This window comes from Myotis nattereri (genome assembly GCF_964212035.1).
Source record: "Myotis nattereri genome assembly, chromosome: 12".
Taxonomy (NCBI): Eukaryota; Metazoa; Chordata; class Mammalia; order Chiroptera; family Vespertilionidae; genus Myotis; species Myotis nattereri.
This window is the reverse complement of record NC_138087.1, coordinates 58,339,766-58,360,900: the sequence shown is the minus strand read 5'-3', so window position 1 is coordinate 58,360,900 and position 21,135 is coordinate 58,339,766. Positions and strand designations below refer to the sequence as shown.

Below are 21,135 nucleotides of genomic sequence, written 5' to 3'. Positions count from 1 at the left end.
ATAATATTCTAAATCCAAGAGAGCAAGACATTCTAGGAGAGGAAATACCACAATAAAAAAACAGGCCTCAAGGAAAGACTTATAAGAAATCAACGAGATGACCCTTTGGTCATGGAGAACTGTGGGTGGTAAAGATACGGTATAACACAGTTAAAAATATACTGTGATGTCCAAGTGTCTGTGAGGGTAGCAAATGGGTATAAACTGGAGGGTATTAACTTGAAAACTACAAGCCAGATAAGTTAATATAGTAGCTGAGGATTACAGCACACGGAGAACAGCAGCACAGAGCTGGATAAAAGGCTGGATTAGGATTTGTACACGGGCGTAATGTCCTCTCTGATCTTGGGTAAGATACTTCTCATCCCAGGACTGCAGTTTCCTCGTTTCTCTAGATTCTAGAGTCTAGAACAAAGGGATTGAACTAAAGTTGCTTCCTGCTGACTCTGACATCCTTTGATCTTCTTTAAGATGGCACTATCACTGGGCTTCAAAATCTTCCCTTACCTCTATCTTATTTCTTTCACCTTCCAAATCATTTATTACTCCATTAGTCCTTTACTCTAATAATGTCCTAAATGGTCGCCCCTGACCTCACATTTTCTCTCCTCCACTGAGTTTTGCAGATGACACTCAAATTAACGCTCTGAAAAAAATTTTTTTTACCAAATCCCTCCCCCATTCAAAACCCTGAAAATCAAGTTGGAAGCTTGCTCCCATATGATGTTCACACTTAGCAAATATATTTCCCAAGATGGTTCAGTGGAAAGAGGAATGGTTTGGGACCCGGGCAGCACTCCATCCAGTCCAGGCCCTTCCACTTACAGACAAATGCCTTAACCCCTGAGAGCCTATTTGAAGTGGCCATAGGCAGGCCTGCTGTTGCCTGTTGTTTTTTTTCCTTCCTATCTTCTCTCTCTGCAGTCATTACTTTTTATATCATTATGTCCCTACTTTCATCTACTGCCCAATTTTATACTCAGTCGTCTTGCCAAAGGGCAGATCATCTGTTCTACAGAATAAAATCCACTGACTTTACTGCCTGAATTTTATGAAAAATATCTATTACTCAGAGAACACTTTTTTTATTATTATCATTTCTAGATTTATCATTCCAGCTCCAGATGGCTGAGACTACTGAAGGTCTGGCTGCCATCCAGACCTTGGGTAGAGTCATAAATCCTCTCTGGCCTGCCAATCTCTGTACTTGATATGCTCCACTCCCCTGCCCAGAATAATGCAGAAAAGTATACGGATGATGTTTATGAAACTTCTGAACCAAACCTTGAAGGAGGTAAGGAAGAGGCAAGCAAGACAAGACACGAGACTGGGAAACGTACAGACAATATGAACCTGATTTGCTTTGGCTTTTCTCAGGTCCAGGTCAGTTCTGACTTAGATATTTCAGCTCAGCGTGGGAAACACCAATTTTATGCTAACTGCAGTCCAAGTAGTGTTTAATTTGCAGCTTAGTTATGATAAATTCCAGTGGTCTTAGTTGTAACATAGAATTTTAAAGTTTAGTAGTCATGACTGTATTCCAGAAAATGAAGTAGTGTTAAGATAATGATATAAGAAGAAAAGCAGTTTTCTTTAACCTCAGGTTTCTTCCTTTCTTGTTATATTTACTACCAATAAAGTATATTCTTAGGACATAAAACACCTTGCAGGTCAGCAGGGCTTGAATACTTTCGGCATGGCTCTTCTGTGTGTGTGCGGACCATTCCAAAGAGTCTGCTCCTACCGTTAGTGTCCCCAAGTGCAGTGCTTAGAACCGACACACCATTCTCAGATCCCTAAATTCCTTTATGCCATTGAATAGCCTCATGCTCCCTCTACCTGCAGCTCAGATAGACCCAAAACCCTGAGAATGAGTTTCTGGCCATCCTCTAAAGAAGCAAGACAGGGAGAGGTCAGATCCACATGGGACCCTAGGATTTTTTCCTAATAGACTAGTGGACTTAAAAGCCCCTATCATTTAGATCAGGGGTGGGCAAACTTTTTGACTCGAGGGCCACAATGGGTTCTTAAACTGGACCGGAGGGCCGGAACAAAGCATGGATGAAGTGTTTGTGTGAACTAATATAAATTCAAAGTAAACATCATTACATAAAAGGGTACGGTCTTTTTTTTTTTTTTTAGTTTTATTCATTTCAAACGGGCCGGATCCAGCCCGCGGGCCGTAGTTTGCCCACGGCTGGTTTAGATTGAGCTTCAAGGTTCTCCTTTAGTTTAACAGCTACCCACCTCTAATTGTAAGTTGTTCTCTCTTAGGTCATCACCTACCTTGTTATGCACATGACAATAGCGACTATAATGGCGATCTGCACAGCTCCAATAATTGCTGCGATGAGAACATGAGTGAGCTTTTGCCTGCTTGGCACTACGTAGAGAATACTAAAGTCCGTCTTTTCACAGTGCTGTCCAGTGTAACCGGATTCACATCTGAAAAGGCAGGAGGGAAGGAATTTCTATGAGAATTACAAATTTCAATAATTTCAGGTTTTAAAAGTACAAGGTATAAAAATGATATATTTTAATAGGTATAGAAAATCAGGCACCCTCCCACTACTTAAAAAAAAATTGCCATTTGTGGATTTCCTTACACTTTTTAATATATCTATTTTACGTGGTGCCTTTCCCCCCCATCATTATATCACATTAATTTTTAAAGTTGCTAGTCTTTATTACCTTCATTCAAAAATAGATAAATAATATTTCACTCAGTGACTATAACAGAGCTAACTTATCTATTTCTTGTTCTAAGACCTATCAGTTATTTTCCATTTTTCACAATTATAAATTAGGTGTGGTGAACATCTTGGTTGAATGTATACTTTTGTATATTAGTGTTATTCTTTAGGCTACTTAGAAATGGGATTATTGAATAAATAGGTATAAACATTTACAGTTCTTTGAACACAGCACCAAATTATAGTCGAGACACTTTTCAATGTAAATAATATCATCACTTAAGATGCAGGCAGGAGATAAGTTATTAATAATAAAAATGAAGACAAGCAGTGGAGTAGTTGCTAATCTTAGAAATTATCTAATTCCAATTAAAAAATAAATAAAAAGGCAACAATATCGTGATAATAATAATATGACAGGAGGAAACATTTAAGATAGTTAACAGAAAATTTACAATGTTAGCTGACAGAAGTAAAATGCATGAATTAGGCAGCCTTCAGTTGGAAATGATTAATAAAACATCTGGAGTGTATAGACAGTGTATTTATTCATGTCCCACACTTCATTACAAAAAATAAAAAGCTTTTTTAATAAAGCATTTATAATAACAACAAGAAACCTGGGGACAGGGATAAAGCAGGGGAAGCCAGGGGTGATGTGAGTCCACCAATCCCAACCCTGAGGTTTCTGCCAGAAGGTGTCACATTGGGCTCTAAGCTTTCTAGCAGACAAAACAAAAACAAAACAAAAACGCAGTAAAGTTGATATATAGACTATGGGATAGAATTGAGGGCCCAGAAATGCACCCAGACATCTATGGTCAACTCATGCCTGACAATGGTGCTAAGACAATTCAATGGGGAAAGAACAGTCTGTTCAACAAATGATGCTGGGACAACTGGACGACCACAGACAAATAAATGAAGTTGGACCTCTTCTTCACAAAATACACAAAAATTAACTCAAAATGGATCATAAATCTAAAACTAAGAGCTAAAACTATGACACTCAGGGGGGAAAAAAGAAGTAGATCTTCATACCTTTAGATTAGGCAATGATCTCTTAGATATGACACCAACAGCACAAAAGCATCAACAAAAAAATGTTAAATTGAATTACATGAAAATTAAAATCTTCTGTGCATAAGGGCACTATCAAGAAAGTGAAAAGATTGCCCGCAGAATGGGAGAAAATTTTTGCAAATTATGTATCTGATAAGAGACTTACAGCTAGAATATATAAAAAACTATAACAACTCCTTAACAAAAAAATTGCAAAATGGGCAAAAGATCTAAACAGACATTTCTCCAAATAAGATATACAAGTGGCAAATAAACACATAAAAAGATAGTAACACCATTAGCCTTCAGAGAAATGTAAATCAAAACCACAATAAGATACCACTTGGCCAGAATAAAAAATTCAGATACTAACAAATGTTGGCGAGGATACTAAAGAAAATGTAAAATAGTTCAGCCACTTTTGAAAACGGTCTAAAATTTCCTCAAAAAGTTATAAACGGAGTTACCATTTGGCCCAGCAATTTCACTTGGCATTTACCTAAGTGAAATTAGGTATAAATCCATACAAAGCCGCAAACAATTATTCAGGGCAGCATTATTCATAATAGCCAAAAAGGGGAAACAATCCAAATATTCATCAACTAGTAAGTGGATTAAAAATGTGGTATTATCCATTCAATAGAATTCATTCAGCCATAAAAAGGAACAAAGTACTGACACATGCTACAACATGGATGAACCTTGAAAACATGAGGCTAAGTGAAAGAAGCCAGTCACAGAAAACCACATATCATATAAGTCCACTTAAATGAAATGTCCAGACTAGGTAAACCTAGAGAGACAAATAGATTAGTGGTTGCCTAAGACTGAATGCCGGGGTCCAGCCCCAGCAGGTCCAGGGGTCCCCAAAGGTGTGGACAGAGTTGGCGAAGAAGGAACGACACGGAGGCAGCGTTCAGTTGATCAGCAGCCTAGCCAGGATCTCCAGCCAGGATCTCCAGACAAGTTCTGGTCTGAATCTCCAGAGAGGTTCTGCTTAGGATCTCCAGCCAGGTTCTGTGTCCATGTCCTCTTGCTAGGTTTTCCAGCCAGGTTCTCTCGCTAGGTTCTGTCTCTAGGTTCTGTTGCCAGTTTCTGTCCAGGATCTTTTGCCATGTTCTCTCCAGCAAAGTTCTTCTGTCTCTAGGTTCTGCCTTCTAAGTTCTGTCTTCTGCTGTCTTGTTACATCTGTATTTATACCAGTTGATTCAATCCTATCAATCTCTATTACAAAGGTTAGGGCGTTTCTTATCTCCATTCCAGGGAGTAAAGATTATGTAGCTTAAGCATGATTGTTCATAGTTAAAGTGATTAATTACCCGCCTGGCACTTAGTTAAGAGGTTTTATTCCCTCCCTAACTTCAGGGGAAAATCCCTACCTGGGGAAACAACCTTTCTCGGAGACCTTGGTTAAAACACATAGTGCCAAGAAGGTGAGCAAACATATTAAGAACAGTATGCCATATATGCCAGGTCCCTTGAAACAGCAAGGATGGACTGGCTCCCGGCAACTGAAGAGGATGGGAAGTTTGGGAGTAATTGCTAAAGGGTATGGAGTTTCTTCTTGGGGTGATGAAATGTTCTAAAATTCATTATGCCGACTGCAACACTCTGCAAATATACTTTAAAAAACCATTGAATTGTCCCCAAAAAATGAAACGAAAGAAAGTGGTAAGATCACTGACACAGAATACAATCTCCACAAAATAAAATCAAAGCAGCTGTTCCAAAGAACCACAGTTGCTATTGTTATTAAATTCAAGGGAACTTTATCTCAGTGGTCCTCATTAAAAGACGGGCAACCCTCTGGTACAGAGGACACCATCCTCAGCAATGCAGCTGTAATAAATTCAATAATATGAGCAAGTCCCTTAGGAGATTTTAAATAATCTTTCATGGTAAGCTAATGGCCAGAAGTCAAAGCTCAGTAAAATAAAAAGTTCCACAGGGAGCTATAACACTGTCCTAGATATGCAGCACTCTGACAGTTAAGCTTAATCCAAAGATTAAAATCAGAATATAAAAAAGAATGTATAGGCCATTTATTGTTCAGGCAATCCTCCCTGGATATTATTTTCTGCAACTCACTTTGAGTTATGCTCTCAAAATACCTTGAGTACTAACTTCTAGGTGATTACTTCTTCATCTGCTATTCATTAAAGGCAGATCCAGGCTACGCTACCCTCTATTCTCTCAGCCCACATACCCTCCACAGTAATCCCATTCACTTCCATGGCCTCAAGTGCTGATTCATTCAATTAACATGTTCACTGAGCACCTGACATGTAGCAGGTACTAGAGTGGGCATATGGGAAACATCAATGAGCAAAAGAAATAAAGATCCCTGGCCTGGTTACCCTCTAGCTGGGGAAGGGAGGGTCAATGCACATAATAAGTAAATGGTTATTTTAGAAGGTGATATGCATTACAGCAAGGTTTTGTTTGTTTATTCTGTTTTGTTTTGGAAAGCAGGAGGAGAGGAGGAAAATGAAAGAGTCGGGAGAAAGGAGCTAGAGGAGAACAGAAACCAAGAGACCTGATTTCAAGTGGCCTCTTTTACTTCTTAGAGAGCGAGAGTCACTGGCCTGGAGACTGGCAGAACAAAAGAAAAGTATACTATTGCTCCATGTTTTGATGTTTTTACAAAGAAAAGAAAAAAAGGATTCTGGTGAAACTTCAGGAGGCAGGAGTGAGCAGAAGAACCCGTCTCCCCTCGTCTATGGAAACAGCACCTGGCTAACGGGACCAACCTGAGGGAGAGGGTGAGCTCCAGGCAGCAGCAGCAAGAAGGGCTATTGGTAGACAGACACGGAGCAGCAAAAAGCACTAACACAGGTTGAATATCAGAAAATCAGAGCTCTAATTTTGTCCCAACTCTATTTGTAACTTGCTGCTAACTGTGAACAAGTCACATAAGCTCTCTGGAATCAGACAGGTTTACACCCTTTCCGTTTCCATCTCTCCCGTCACACCTGGTTCTGCATACTCGTCTCCTTATTTTTAGAAATCTATTTTAGCATGTATTCTGAGTTACATGTTCTCTGTTCTTCCCACATTCCTCAGTCCCTCAACCACCTTATGACAGATTGCCTAACAACCAAATAGTGTTGAAGTATACTTATTTTTATATGAAAATATACGTATAACATCATATTAAAAATGTGAAATCTCAAAATCCTAATACAACGCTGTTTTGCATATTATCTGCCAAGTTTTTTGAAATGACGTTTTTTAAAATATCTCCACTGCAAGTAAACAGTATTTTTTGGTAACAGCTCATCCACATTTCATTGCCTTGTATAGAGGAGGGACCACCGATGGGAAAAAAAATGTCTCATCTCTGACCTGGAGGTACCGACTTACCTACAAGAGGCCTTCTGAGTAGCATAGATGAATTCACACTTTCCATGGATGCAGTAACCATTGAGGTTTTCAGGGCAAGGCATGTGGTTTCCAATATAAACATCTTCTCTTTGATCACTAGCATCTTAAAAGAGCATAAACCAGGTCAATAAATAATGAAAAGCAAATTGAGAAATATGTACTTTTCCAGGGTTCTGAGACAATAAGTAAATTCACCCCTTGCTGGGTACTTTGGAAAGGAAATTTATCAAGTAGCAGGCTGGATAAGAATCAAGGTCACATAATGCCAGAAACACAGCAGGTTCAAACTCAAAGCATTTGAAAGTATTTGCAGGATGTGACCACTATGAGCCCCTGTTATTTAAAAACAATCTGCCAAAATAACCCACACAACTAAACATCTTTGTTAAAGACATAAATGTGACTTCTATGAGAAAGCTCATCTCTGTGACAGAGAGATGCTGTCTATGCCATTGGCTTTTGGAGAATCAGCTTATTCTAATCATTCACCTGGGGGCTATGAAATTGAGGCCAAGGAACACTGGAATGGCAGAAAGTTATGGGATGCTGAAATTTTAAGGTAAAAGGTTTATTTTTGGAATGAACACTAACAAGCACACTGATTTTTTTCCAAATGGAAATACTTTTTGCTATTCTTCTTACACAGCATTTTTAGTATATGTTAATGTAAAAAATGTCAAATAATATAGAGGACAAAAAATATTTAATCACCTGAGATCCCCCTATCCACAGAAAACTATCGTAAACAGCTGTTCAGACTTAGGTATACGGATTTGAACTGAGCTGAGCTGAAGTGAAGAAAATGGAAGTGTGCTGAGTAATTCCACTGTCAGAAATGGGGAAAGGGTCAGGAAGGAAAAACAGAAAGAGGCAGGACAGATGAAGACATAGGGACCCAGTCTTCAAAATCAATCATATTCATTCATCCATACTCTCTATCCATCCCTCTCTCTCTCTCTCTCTCTTTTTTTTTTAACCAGAAAACGACACCTTTAATTTTCAGTGAACTGCTACATCATGGGGAGTTTTTTGGTTTTGTTTTTTGTCTAAAGTTTTACATATGTCTCCTTTTTCCCCCATTGACGCACGCCACCCCCTGCCATTCCCACCCCCGAGGGCAAGCCCCCTCCACCCCAGTGGCTGTGTCCATTGGTTATGCTAATATGCATGCACATAAGTCCTTTGGTTGATCTCTAACCGCCCCCCACCCCCACCTCCACCACCTCCCCTGTCATTTGTCTCTGGATCTATTTTTGTTCATCATTATATCCCACATATGAGTAAGATCACGTGATATTTATCTTTCTCCAACTGGCTTATTTCGATTAGCATAATCCATCCATCCCTCTCTATCGCCCCCCCCCCCCAAACTTACATACACATGCTCATTCACAAAGGCACAGGTTTTGGAATGGATTTTTGTACTTTTTTTCTGGCACATTAATCCTCAATTCTATGAACCCAGAGTTCCCCAATGTGTACAGGCCTGTCAATTTCCCATTTCCTGCCGTTTCTTTCGACAGTTCCAGCTTACAGATTCTGTGTATTATTAGCTGTGTGACCTTGAGCATACTGCTCTCTGTAAGCTTGACATTGCATAACTGCAAAATCAGAATCATAATAGGGCCTATACATCATGTGGTTTCAAGGACTACATGAGATAATTACTGCATGTACAATACACTAAAACAACCAGCTAGCACCCCATGTAACAGCAAAGGCTTATCTCCCCCAAATACAAATAAAGATGCTAATATAATTTGAAGAATGTTAATGGAAACAAAAAGAAGGAGTAAAATAGGAGGCTGTGTGTGCGTGTGTGTGTGTGTGTGTGTGTGTTTATGAGAAGGGAAAGAGCAAGAGAGAGAAGTGGGAATAGAGGTGCCAACTGCAGAAAAAACTGAGAACTAAAAATGTAGATTTTTCTGAAGATCAAAATTTACATATAAGAGGAGAAAATTTTAATGATGATCAAGCTCAATGATAGGATAACTAAAGCAGAAAGGTCATGTCATCCCTAACAAGACCAAACCGATGCCTTTTAACCTCAAAATTCATGTGTTTACATTGTACTAAATTATGCGTAGAAAAAGAACTACACTAGAATTCAAGAAGCACAGCATATAAATTCTCAATTTTAAGGACATCTCTGCTGTTTTGTGACCTTGGTCTCACTTTCTCTAACAGAGTTAAATGAGATCAGCATTGTCCAACGGGAGTGAAATACAAGACATATGTCATTTTTTATTTCCTTAGTAGCCATATTTTTATAAAGCAAAAATAGGTAAATTCATTTTAATCATCTATTTTACTTAACCCGATATATCAAATAAACATCATTTCAACCTATAATCAACATTTATTGTAAAACTGGTATTTTCCACTCTTTTTTTCTTAAATTAATCTTCAAAATCCCTTTGGTAAGGCCTTTGCACTCACAACACACCTCAATTCCCACCAGCCACCTTTCAAGATCTCAGTGGCCCCATGTGGCCAGTCGCTACCAGGCTGGACAGCACAGAATGGATGACTTATTCATTTTTCATTTACTGATCATGTCCCACATGTCAGGCACTCTGCTACGCATGGGAGACAGAAAAATAATCAAGACATATCCGGTCCTCAAAGGGCTCACCAGCTCTCCTCCGGCTCCCAAACTGTCATCCCGCTGTACAGAAAGAAATCAAGCCCTCCTGTAGGCTGCTGGAATCCTGAGCACCCACTCGTCTACTCCAATACTCAGGATACTGTTGTACAGCTATTTGGGGTTTTTAAATCAATCGCTACCATGAGACTCTCAGAGCCTTTGAGGACCTAGACGCTTGTGTTACTCATTTCTGTATAACTCTTAACACTTGGGAGGTAGTACTTTTCTTGCTCCGTTTTTAAACTGAAAGTGCTATTCTACGTTTGAAATCAAGCCCTAAGTGGCGTAAGGGAAAAAGCAGTGTCTCCCACAGCATTCATCACCCCGCACCTCTCAGAACATGGTACTTTCTTGGTGTCACACACAAGGAAGTAAGTAAAGGGGCCATAGAGACTGAGGTTATGCACCAACCTACAGTAATAAAGTCCTACAAGGTGTATAACCATAGGACTGGATAGTCTAGAGACTGTGGTAATGTGCTCATCTACCTTAAGAAAGTCCTATAAACAGCAGAAAATTTCCAGAATAATGCGGAGCTGAAAGCTAGCAGGATTCAGCTACATGACAGCAATGAGAAAAAGTTAACTAATTTAAGAACAGGGTTTTGAGAAATTAATAGACAAAGTATGGCCCCAACAGCATTTACTGAATGAATTAATAAAAGAATGTGGTGTCAAGCTCTAGAGAAAGTGAAGCTGTATAAAACATGAACATGTCTAATAAAACTTTGAAGTCTGTGGCTGTCACAGAATCCAGATTCGGCCTTCTGCTCAATACCAATGCTATTCATTCCATTATATTTACATACTATTTCTGTGCACAGCCATATGCTCAGCTAAGCTACACAAGATACTTATTGAAAGTATATATGGTCCCCGTCCTGAAAAAAAGTTTATAATCAATTTAGGAAATCAACATATACACACGAAAACCTGAACAAGCCCTAACTGGTTCGCTCAGTGGATAGAGCATTGGCCTGTGGACTGAAGGGTCCTGGGTTTAATTCCAGTCAAGGGCACAAACATCAGCTGCAGCTCAATCCCTGGCCCTGGTCAGGTTGTGTGCAGGAGGCAACCAATTGATGTCTCTCTCTCACATCAACATTTCTCTCTCTCCCTTCCACTCTCTAAAAATCAGTGGAAAAATATCCTCGGGTGAGGATTAACAAACAAAAAGCTGAAAATACAAGGGAAGAAGGAAGAGAAGTGTGGCTCAGTAACTGAAAAGAGCATTGGTACTTAGATATGAAAGTGATGTATTATTAGTAACTCTTGCAAGCTGAGAATTACAGGAGGCCAAGGCAGGGATGAGGGAAGTCTAGGAGAGCTGGAGACCTTGACCTAGGAGTCAGTCCAGGAGTGGACTTATAGAGGAATGGTGGAAATCAAAAAGAAGGTAGGACACAGTTCTCAAGAACAAGTAGTAGTATGCCGAAACCGGTTTGGCTCAGTGGATAGAGCGTCGGCCTGCGGACTGAAAGGTCCCAGGTTCGATTCCGGTCAAGGGCATGTACCTGGGTTGTGGGCACATCTCCCAGTGGGAGATGTGCAGGAGGCAGCTGATCGATGTTTCTCACTCATTGATGTTTCTAGCTCTCTATCTCTCTCCCTTCCTCTCTGTAAAAAATCAATAAAAAAATAAAAAAAATAAAAAGAACAAGTAGTAGATGAACCTACAAAGATCTGTACATTCAGACTGGGGAAGGGTATCAGGCAAAGTTGGAAAAATAAGGTGAAGTCAAATTATGGAAAAACATGAACTCCAAGTGAGAAATGTTTTCTTGATCGTGTGAAGAACAACACAATGAAAGCCGTGTTTTACATAAAAAATTAACTGAGAGTGGTTACCTAGGGCTGGTGGTTAAGGGGGAGGGAGAGTAACTGCTAATGGGCGTGAGTTGTTTTCCTGGGAGGTAATGAAAATGGCCTAAAATTATATTATGATGATGCTTGTACAACTCTGTAAATATAACAAGAACACAATGAACTGCACATTTTAAACAAGTGAACTTAATAGTATGTAAAGACTCAAAAAGCTGTGGGGGGAAAAAATAATTGGATTCCAGCCTGGAAGAGAAAGGGGCAAGAGAACTAGAAAGACCAATTAGGAGGTCACTACATAATCCAAACTTGTGACAATGAAAAAGCTAAGCTAGAGTTCAGCAGTAGGAATAGATACTAGAGATGCGGAAAAATAAATACGGCTTGAAGATGCTTTGGAAAGTAAATGAGCTAAAAACTCAGATCTGGAATGGTCCCTGCAGGCTCTCTTGTCTGAAGAAGGAATCCCTTTAGTTAATAACCCTGCAAGCCTGTTTTTACCTGCTTACTTCCAGATGTTAGAAACTCAACACAGTTAATTTCAGTATTACCAAATTTTCTTATGTTAAATAAAATCTCTCTTCCTTGAACTTTGTGTAGATTTCCCCCATGTCTGTTCACCCACTAACCCATTGCCCACCAATTATTTTTCTTAAGGTCAAACTTCCCCAGTCCAACAATCCTTTAGATCAGTGGTTCTCAACCTTCCTAATGCCGCGACCCTTTAATACAGTTCCTCATGTTGTGACCCAACCATAAAATTATTTTTGTTGCTACTTCATAACTGTAATTTTGCTACTGTTATGAATTGTAATGTAAATATCTGATATACAGGATGTATTTAGGCGACCCCTGTGAAAGGGTCATTCGACTCCCAAAGAGGTCGTGACCCACAGGTTGAGAACCGCTGCTTTAGCTAGTTTAATACAACCATAAGAGTGGTGCCCAGCCTTGGCCGGGTGGCTCAGTTGGTTTGAGTATTATCCTGTACACCGAAAGATCATGGGTTTGATTCCTGGTCAGGGCAATGCCCAGGTTGTGGGTTCAATCCCTGGTCAGGGTGTGTGCATGAAGTGGCTGGTCAACGTTTCTCTCTCTCTCTCTCTCTCTCTCTCTCTCTTTCTCTCTCTCTCTCACACACACACACACACACACACACACACACACACACACACATTCACCACCCCTCCCTTCCTCCCTTTCTCTCTCTCTCTCAAATCAATAAAAATATATCCTTGGGTGAAGATTAGAAAAAAAAATTTTTAAAGAAAGATCAAGGCTAGAGAACAAATTTTGCCAAGATGATAACTGACAGTAGATTACCTATTTGGAAGGAAATTAAGAAAGAAAGCAAGGGGAGCAGAACAGAATTCTAGAATAGCTGTGATAGAAGAGAAAGAATGCCAGGGTTTAGGGTCAGAAAGTCCTTGCTCTGTCATTCTACACAAGCCACAAAATCTCAGTTTCAGCTTTTTCATCTACAAAATGAGGAAAACATGATGTAATGAGGGTTAAATAATAATACAAATATGTGAAAGCACTTGGCACATAGTAGGGTATTCAATTGATAATTGCTGAATGGTGAATGCCCTGTGGTTGTTCCTCATGAATCATTAAACATGCTATAGATAGGAAGACCTCTGACCACAGTCAGGCTACCAACAAGGAAACTAGAAAGCAAAAGTATTAACAATTCCCATAATAACATCAATAATAAATTCAGTGATGTGGCATTTAATATTCAGAGAAATCCTAGGCAGTAGATATTAATGCCACTTTATAGATGTGATGATTGAGGCGCCGAGAAATCAGGCCACACAGCCTTTGAATGTGAACCAAGTCTGACCCGTGAGCACAAGCTCTTTACCATCACACTATTATTTCACCAAGCTACCCTGGGAGGTGTGTAGGGAATGGACAAATGCAGCATGTCCAAGCACCTGCTCTCTAGGCCAAGTAAATTAATAACTTCAAAAAGGAAAGATTAAAAAGGCTTTAAAGATGCCATAAAGCAGGGGCAGAAGCAGAGCCTCGCACAGCAAGAACTGGGCAGAGAATGGTCCTGTCTAAACAATGTCCTCAGGCAAGTGGTGACAGGCAGGCTCCAGGAATAACAGCTGCGGCCACTGGTCCCTGAACAATGTTCTGTGTGTCTGCAACACACAAAGTGTTATTGGCCACCCAGCGGCTCCTCCCACCCAGAAACAAATCCACCAGCAGCAGCAGTGTTTTCAAATACAAAGGAGAGTATGGTTCTAAGTGGCCATGATGTAAGGAAACCCAGCGCCACATGGCTTATCTGCAAAGGCGTGTCCCACCGGCTATCTGTCCTGGTCCATCAACAAACAACCCAAACAAAGCACAAGGAGTTGTATTAACAACCAAGACATGCATTTTGAAAGTCAAGTACTGAAGCCACAACTACATCAATACTGTATCAGTAAGTCTAGGGCTCATTATTTCTACAAATCCCCAATTAAAAGATATAATATGCCCTTACTTTTTTCCCCTATACTACCTTGTACCCCAAGCTTCATCACTAACATCTCTCTATATATATCCTTCCCTAACTGCAGTCTTCCTGGACCCCATCAAAGAATTTTCTACCTAGGTAAACACGCCTATCTGCCCTCCAACACTTCCCACTCTTTCATTTTTAAATCCACTATTTTTCACACCAACCTTGACTCTTCCTGTCCTAGCTTTTCCACTCTGCCCAGTGAAACACCTATTCTAATGTGAATAAATGCATCCACCTTCTCATTCCCTTAGAAAATATTCCTTTCATCTCCCTGACATACCAAGATCACATTCCTTCCTAAAACACCTTTCCTCCCACCGTCCCCTGCTGTCACCTCCAGATCAGCATTCCATCCTCTCTCCCAACAACCTTCCTCTCTTAGGGGTCTGTGCCGTCCACCTACACATCCTTCTCACCATCCTCTTTGTGACTCTCCACCATGCTCCACAACCCACACCCTCAGACTTCCTTCGGTGATTTTAGCAACTGGCTCAGTCTTACCTTCAGATGAGGCAGAATTTTTCAAAACCATTGGTTTTTTAGAGAAAGAGAGAGGAAGGGAGAGGGATAGAGACATAGAAACATCAACGAAAGAGAAACATCATCAATCAGCTGCCTCTTGCAAGCCCCCTACTGGGGATTGAGCCGGCAACATGGACATGTGCCCTGACTGGGAATCAAACCATGACCTCTTGGTTCCTAGGTTGACATTCAACCACTGAGCCATACTGGCCAGGCCAAAACCATTTTTAAAAGGTCATATCAAAAGAGCTGTATTAGAATATATCAACAACAGTCTCCAAGCAATGGAATATTTCTCTGGTATTGCTGGTCAGCAGGCAAGGAGACTACTGAGAAAGACAGGTCATAGGTAGGGTAAGGGTGAGGGTGAAGGTGAGGGTGAGGTATAGATCAGGAAAGAAGCAAAAATGTCTTGGTAATAAAAAGGTGGTATGGTTCAATTTTAGACTGAAAATATCTTTTGATAAAAAATGTTCTCATTAAAATGTCATACGCCTCAAAGGAACTTCCTGGGTAGATGGAAATATTATAGATTGTGATAAAGTGTAGTGTACTGGGGATATCCATTTGACAAATGGGGATATCCCCATTTGTCAAAATTGATAGCTAACATTTGTGTATCTCAGTGCATGTAAATTATACCTCAAAAAAACAACAGTAAAATAAGAATAATGACAATCAAGTGGATGGGGTTATAAAGGCAAAACAAGAATGACAATGCTGATTACCTGTTGAAGATGAGTATTGGGTGCATGAGGGTTCATTATACTATTCTGTTTTCACATGTTTGATATTTTCTATAATCAACTTTTTAAAATGCCACCTACCCATCTCCCACACACCTCATGCTCAGCCATCCTATCCTTGATGCCTTCAACATCTACAACAAAGCTTCTGACCCTGCAATTTCAATGGATACCGGTGGTTTTTCAACAGGCCAAGAAAAGCACTAATTCAGCCTCCATGCTGGACATTCAAGTGCTCCATTTCATGAGCACTCTCCTCCAGGAGCTCAACTTAAAAGATCTTTCTTGCTGAGAACTGTCTTACAATTTTTCCAGCTGCTTCCTTTGGTTCTTAGATGTAACCTCATTCAGCTTCGATGTTCCTATTGGCCCTTTCCCGAGAGTGGTTGTGAGAATCAAATGAAATAATAGATATGAAAGTGAGAAGTAAAAGAGCAGTGCACATGAGGTCAAGGGACCCGGAACCCAGCCTCTGCGCAGACCTTTACTGCATGTAAGACTTTGTACAAATAAATCCTACAGCTGCTTAGAGCTGCATCCATTCTTTGACAAGTATGGAACAGACACTCTACTAAATGTCAGGAATACAAACGTGAACATGATAGATACAGCCTCCTGTCCTCATAGCCTAGAGGGAGATACCGATGAGTAAAAAGGCAACTATAATTAGAGTAGACTATGTGCTTGGACAGGGGAGTCTATGAGAGAGGCACCTAATCTAGATTTAAGGGTGAAGGAATACTTCCCAAAAGGAAATGACTTTTAAGCTGAGCCTGAAATGAATAATAGGCAAAGAAGAGTTCCAGGCAGAGGGAACAAGGCTGAAAGACCTGTGGACAGAGGAGAGGCTCCCGCCACCGCCACTGTGCTCGTCAGCCATGGGCCCGGCTTCTGCTGAGCGGCGCTCCCCCTATGGGAGCGCACTGACCACCAGGGGGAAGCTCCTGCGTTGAGCATCTGCCTCCTGGAGGTCAGTGCGCATCATAGCGACTGGTCTTTCTGGTTGCTCCGCCATAAAGGTCGCTTAGGCTTTTGTTAGCTAGACAATCACTGCAGAATGTATCCTGCTTAACAGAGAGCCAAGTTGGAAAGGTCATTATAATAGACATAGAATTACTAAGGACAGCTAGTGACTACATTTCAATAGTTGGCCAAAATTTTAAAAATCATGATTCGGTACCTTTCACATCTGGTCGATATGGTAGTCCATCATCTTTCTTTCCCAACAAACTAGTGTCATCGGTGTCTATAAGAGAAAACAGTTTTCAAATTAAGATACATATGATGTTTAAGTCATACCAGGTAACTCCCAAATATTACAAATGCTCCAGGTCCTTCCCAACTCTGTCCACTCCCCTGCTCACATTCCCCACCGTTCTCTTGATCTATTGTGGCATCTCTGCCTCAGGCCTCGGGCCTCCCAGATGCATACACGCTCTGCAGGCGGACAGTCGGATTTCATTTAGACTGCACCTCAAATGTCTTCGCCTTAAAAAGTCTTCCTGGGGCAAACTAAAATAATGCATACCCTGAAGAAAAAGGATTAATCCTTTCTCCAAGGGAAAATGGTTTCAAGATTTACCTTCTACCACAGTTTCCCTGGAAACATATCAGATTAAGATAAATATAGAATCTCAGCTTGTTCTCAGACAATTTTACATAAAAATGACCCCGGACAGTGCACTGTCTCTAGACTTGGAAGGCTGTAAATGAATCGTAAATACCCGCTGGGAAGCACAAGCTGAAGCTTCCTATACACATGGGGGAGGAGAGGGAAGATATAGTTAGGTGTGGATGGAAATATTATACAGGGGACCAAAATAAAAGTTAAGGGTCAACTACTCCAAAGGATTCTAAATCTGCATGAATTTCATTTCACAAAATTCTTAAGCTTGGCCAACCGCTCTGAATTTGAAATTCCAGGTAGTATCATCAACCATGCTCCAGTTCTTCTGGGGGGAAAAAAGATATTTTCTCCAAGCTCTTCTTTCAACCTAGACTCTAAATGCCACCACATGACAGAAAGACAAACCAAACTACTTTCTTGAGATCAAAGCTAAGTGGACTATCTACCTATCTATCAGCAAATGGTTTCCTCTGCCATGCCCCCCGTGAAATCCTCAGATGAGTTTCTTGGGTATCATTTGGTAGCTTAGACCAGAAGTATTGCACATAGTTTTGCAGTATTACACAAATAATTTGTTACCAATATAAAGTACCAAATTTTGGTTTACAATCTTTTCCCCTTAGATCAGTTAAAAACATATCCCTTTAATAAGTCCAAAAAAGGAAGGAGCCCCTGGCCGGTTTGGCTCAATAGATAGAGCGTCGCCCTGCGGACTGAAGAGTTCCAGGTTCGATTCCGGTCAAGGGCATATGCCTGGGTTGGGGGCTCGATCCCCAGTAGAGGGCATGCAAGGAGGCAGCTGATCAATGATTCTCTCTCTTACTGATGTTTCTATTTCTCTCTCCCTCTCCCTTCCTCTCTGAAATAAATTAAAAAAAAAATTAAAAAAAAGGAAGGAGGTAGAGGAGAGTTGTTAGACCTAATAAGCAATCACAGTGTACAATGTTAGTCCATGAGCATGTGCCTGGCCCTTGCATGTTACTAGGAAATAATACATTATCCTAGCCCTTGTGCATCTTACTGAGGAAAGGTTTGAAAACATTTGTCTTCAGTGCCTGAGTAACTCTAGTAGGGATGGAAAACAAAAATTCATTCTTAGTTGGGATCATGGCTTCTAAACTATGACAAAAAGCAAAAAGGGCAAAAAGAATTTTTACTGAAGGTAATTATTTTTCCTTACATTCTATAACTTCACACCATAAGTTCTGATAGTACATAATATGTAGGGGCAAAAAAAATTACAGAAAGAATGTGGAAACAAAGTAAACTATTATGCTTTAGAGAAAAAGACGAAGAAAATATGGCAATATTTACAGTTTTACTATAATTAAGATACTAGTAAATTGATTAATTCTTAAACAGCTATAATCATTATAAATTTAAGACAACCTTTAAGAAGTATGAATGTATCTAGAAATCCATGTTAAAGTCCACTTCATAACTAAATAATCAAAAAGCATGGTTTGAGTTTTCAGAAGATACAAATAAATGAGAAAATAAAATCTAAAATAGTAATAGATTAAAGAAATTCAAAAATATAAAAAAAGAAAATAAAGCATCAAGTTCTCATTTTTCAAATTTGGAACACTATCAAAGTGTACAAATAAGATAAAAGACATACAAATTAAAGAAAGGACTCTGGATAAGTAGAATGAATTTTACCTGTGCAATGACCGAGATGCCTTATGTCAATCTGTTCTTGCTTTATACAAGATGCCTCTCGAACAAAACAAGGATTGTTATAGGAACTCCCATCAGAAGCACACACGGGGTTAAAACTGTATCCACTGCAGTCTATATTACATACACACCTGTAGGAAAAGACAAAAATTACCTCCTAGGTCTATTTTACAACAAATGTATTTCACGAGGCTGCAACCTCAAAGAAGAGAACCTCTGTGTCTCTGCTTTCTGTAGCAAACATCAACATGTTGTTTTAAGTCCCTGACTGGTTTAAGCCAAGTGAATCCTCAGCTAATAATTTCTTTCAGGCAAGAATTTAGAGATAATCTCACCCCAAAATTAATATTCCAGAACAGGGGTCCTCACACTTTTTAAACAGGGGCCAGTTCACTGTCCCTCAGACCGTTGGAGGGCCGGACTATAGTTTAAAAAAAACTATGAACAAATTCCTATGCACACTGCACATATCTTATTTTGAAGTAAAAAAACAAAACGGGAACAAATACAATATTTGTATTTGCATGTGGCCCGCGGGCCATAGTTTGAGGACCCCTACTCTAGAATTTTCATATCTAGATACAATAAGCAGGAGATGTCAACTGTCATCAACATCCATTGGAAAGCAACACGGTATCCTAGAAAGGACACAGAATTATAACTCAAAAGTCATGAGTCTAAATCCTAGCCCAAGTAATTACCAGATCTGTGTCCCAGATTCTTCCTCCAAATCTTAGTTTACTGATCTGTAAAAAAGAAGTAATAATAGTATACCTACCTCACCAAGTAACTGAGACAGTTTTTTAAAAGAAATAGATATAGCCCTGGTCGTGTGGCTCAGTTGGTGAAGGGTCGTCTGTGCACCAAAAGGTAGCTGGTTCGATTCCCAGTCAGGGCACATGCCCAGGTTGCAGGCTTGATCCCCAGTAGGGGGCGTGCAGGAGGCAGCCAAGCGATGTTTCTCTCTCACGTCAATGTTTTTTTTTTCTCTCTCTCCTTTCCTCTCTCTCTAAAATCAATAAACATATTTTAAAAGAAAGAAAATAAACATCAATTTTTAAAAATAAATAATAGATATAAAACATAAAATGGAAGTCCTCAAAATCAGTACATCTACCTGTATAACTTAGTGTCCAATGAACACCAAGACTTCACTACAGAGAAGGCAAAGGGAGTCCAAAGCATGGTCACTCCTCACAAGAACAGTAAAACCTAGTTGGGAATATGAACATTTAAAATGCAGGGACACCAGTTTGTAGCAACATGGTGGACAAGGGGTCTGGACTAACTCTCCTGCTGAAAACAATAAAAAATCCTGGGTAAAATATTTTTAATCATTCTCTTAAATACATTCATAAGTTGTCAAGAAAGCAAGGAATATGCAGGACAAAAGTTAAATGAAGACAGAAACAGAAAGGTCAACTGAGTTTGCTAAAGCTAATGTTCCGCTTGAAGGTATTGGCCAAACTGGGTAAATCCAATTACTAATGGCCTTGTGGCTTCTGGGAAGAGGAGACAAGGAATACTGGCCTACTTGTGGCAAGGAATCTGAAGACCCTAGAAGAGCTGTTACCTCAAAAAGCTACAACCCACTGTGTGAGGGTAAACTAAAAATGAGTTGCCATATTCCAAGGGGACTGTTTAAAGGGGAAGAGGGGAGTGCTGCCCTGAGCCAAAGCATTGAAGAGAGGGAAGAAAAACATCTCCCCTGAGAATTTAAAACCACAATCCAGCCCTCACATGGGTAATTATAACTTAAAACACCACATGGGTGTTCTAAAAAAAACCTCAAACCTAGAATTTATTATAAAAGCCAAAGAGTACAAGGGGCCCTAAGCAACTGACAGAAGCAAATGCAATCTCCTCTGGAGAAACCCAACTTCATTATCCTGGACTTCAAACATTTCCCAAGATACAGTTCTGAGAGAAATATGCAGCTCACTCCCACTCACTCACATATACACAACAAACAAGGAATTAAAACACCATGAGCAGAGCAAGCCTATTTTTAAAGGCCCAGACAGAAACTTGTAATAAATATTATTAGTAGAAACAAAAAACTTAGCAGTCAGAATTAACAGCAGATTAGATCATGTAAAAGTGAATCAGTAAACTGGAAGACAGGTCAGAGGAAGTTACCCAGATCACAGCACAGAGTCAAAGACAGAACATAGGAAAGATTAAGAGATGTGGATAACAGAGTCACAAGACCTAAAAAAATGTGAATGGAGTTCCAGGAGTTAAACAAAAGAGGTAACAGCAATATGCTCAACAATTTTCCATCCAACTTCCTAAGACTAGAAAAAGATCATCTAACTATCCAAAAAGCCAAATAAATTCCAAACAGGTTTATTAAAAAGGAATATAGACACCGAAATATGACAATGAAATTTTATAACAAAAGAATATTTTAAAAGCAGCCAGAAAGACTAC

At 39.8% G+C, this 21,135-nt stretch overlaps 1 protein-coding gene across 1 annotated transcript in view; it reads right to left on the bottom strand.

The window, feature by feature from the left end:
• The window catches only part of TMEFF1 (transmembrane protein with EGF like and two follistatin like domains 1), a 77,505-nt gene that overhangs the window by 3,093 nt on the left and 53,277 nt on the right, over window positions 1–21,135 (bottom strand). Inside the window, exons 6-9 of the mRNA XM_081103579.1 lie at window positions 18,685–18,833; window positions 16,576–16,641; window positions 7,119–7,242; window positions 2,287–2,445 (exon numbers count right to left, since the gene is read on the bottom strand). Of these exons, the coding sequence (XP_080959705.1) occupies window positions 2,287–2,445; window positions 7,119–7,242; window positions 16,576–16,641; window positions 18,685–18,833 (498 nt within the window). The remainder of the gene's footprint in view (window positions 1–2,286; window positions 2,446–7,118; window positions 7,243–16,575; window positions 16,642–18,684; window positions 18,834–21,135) is intronic.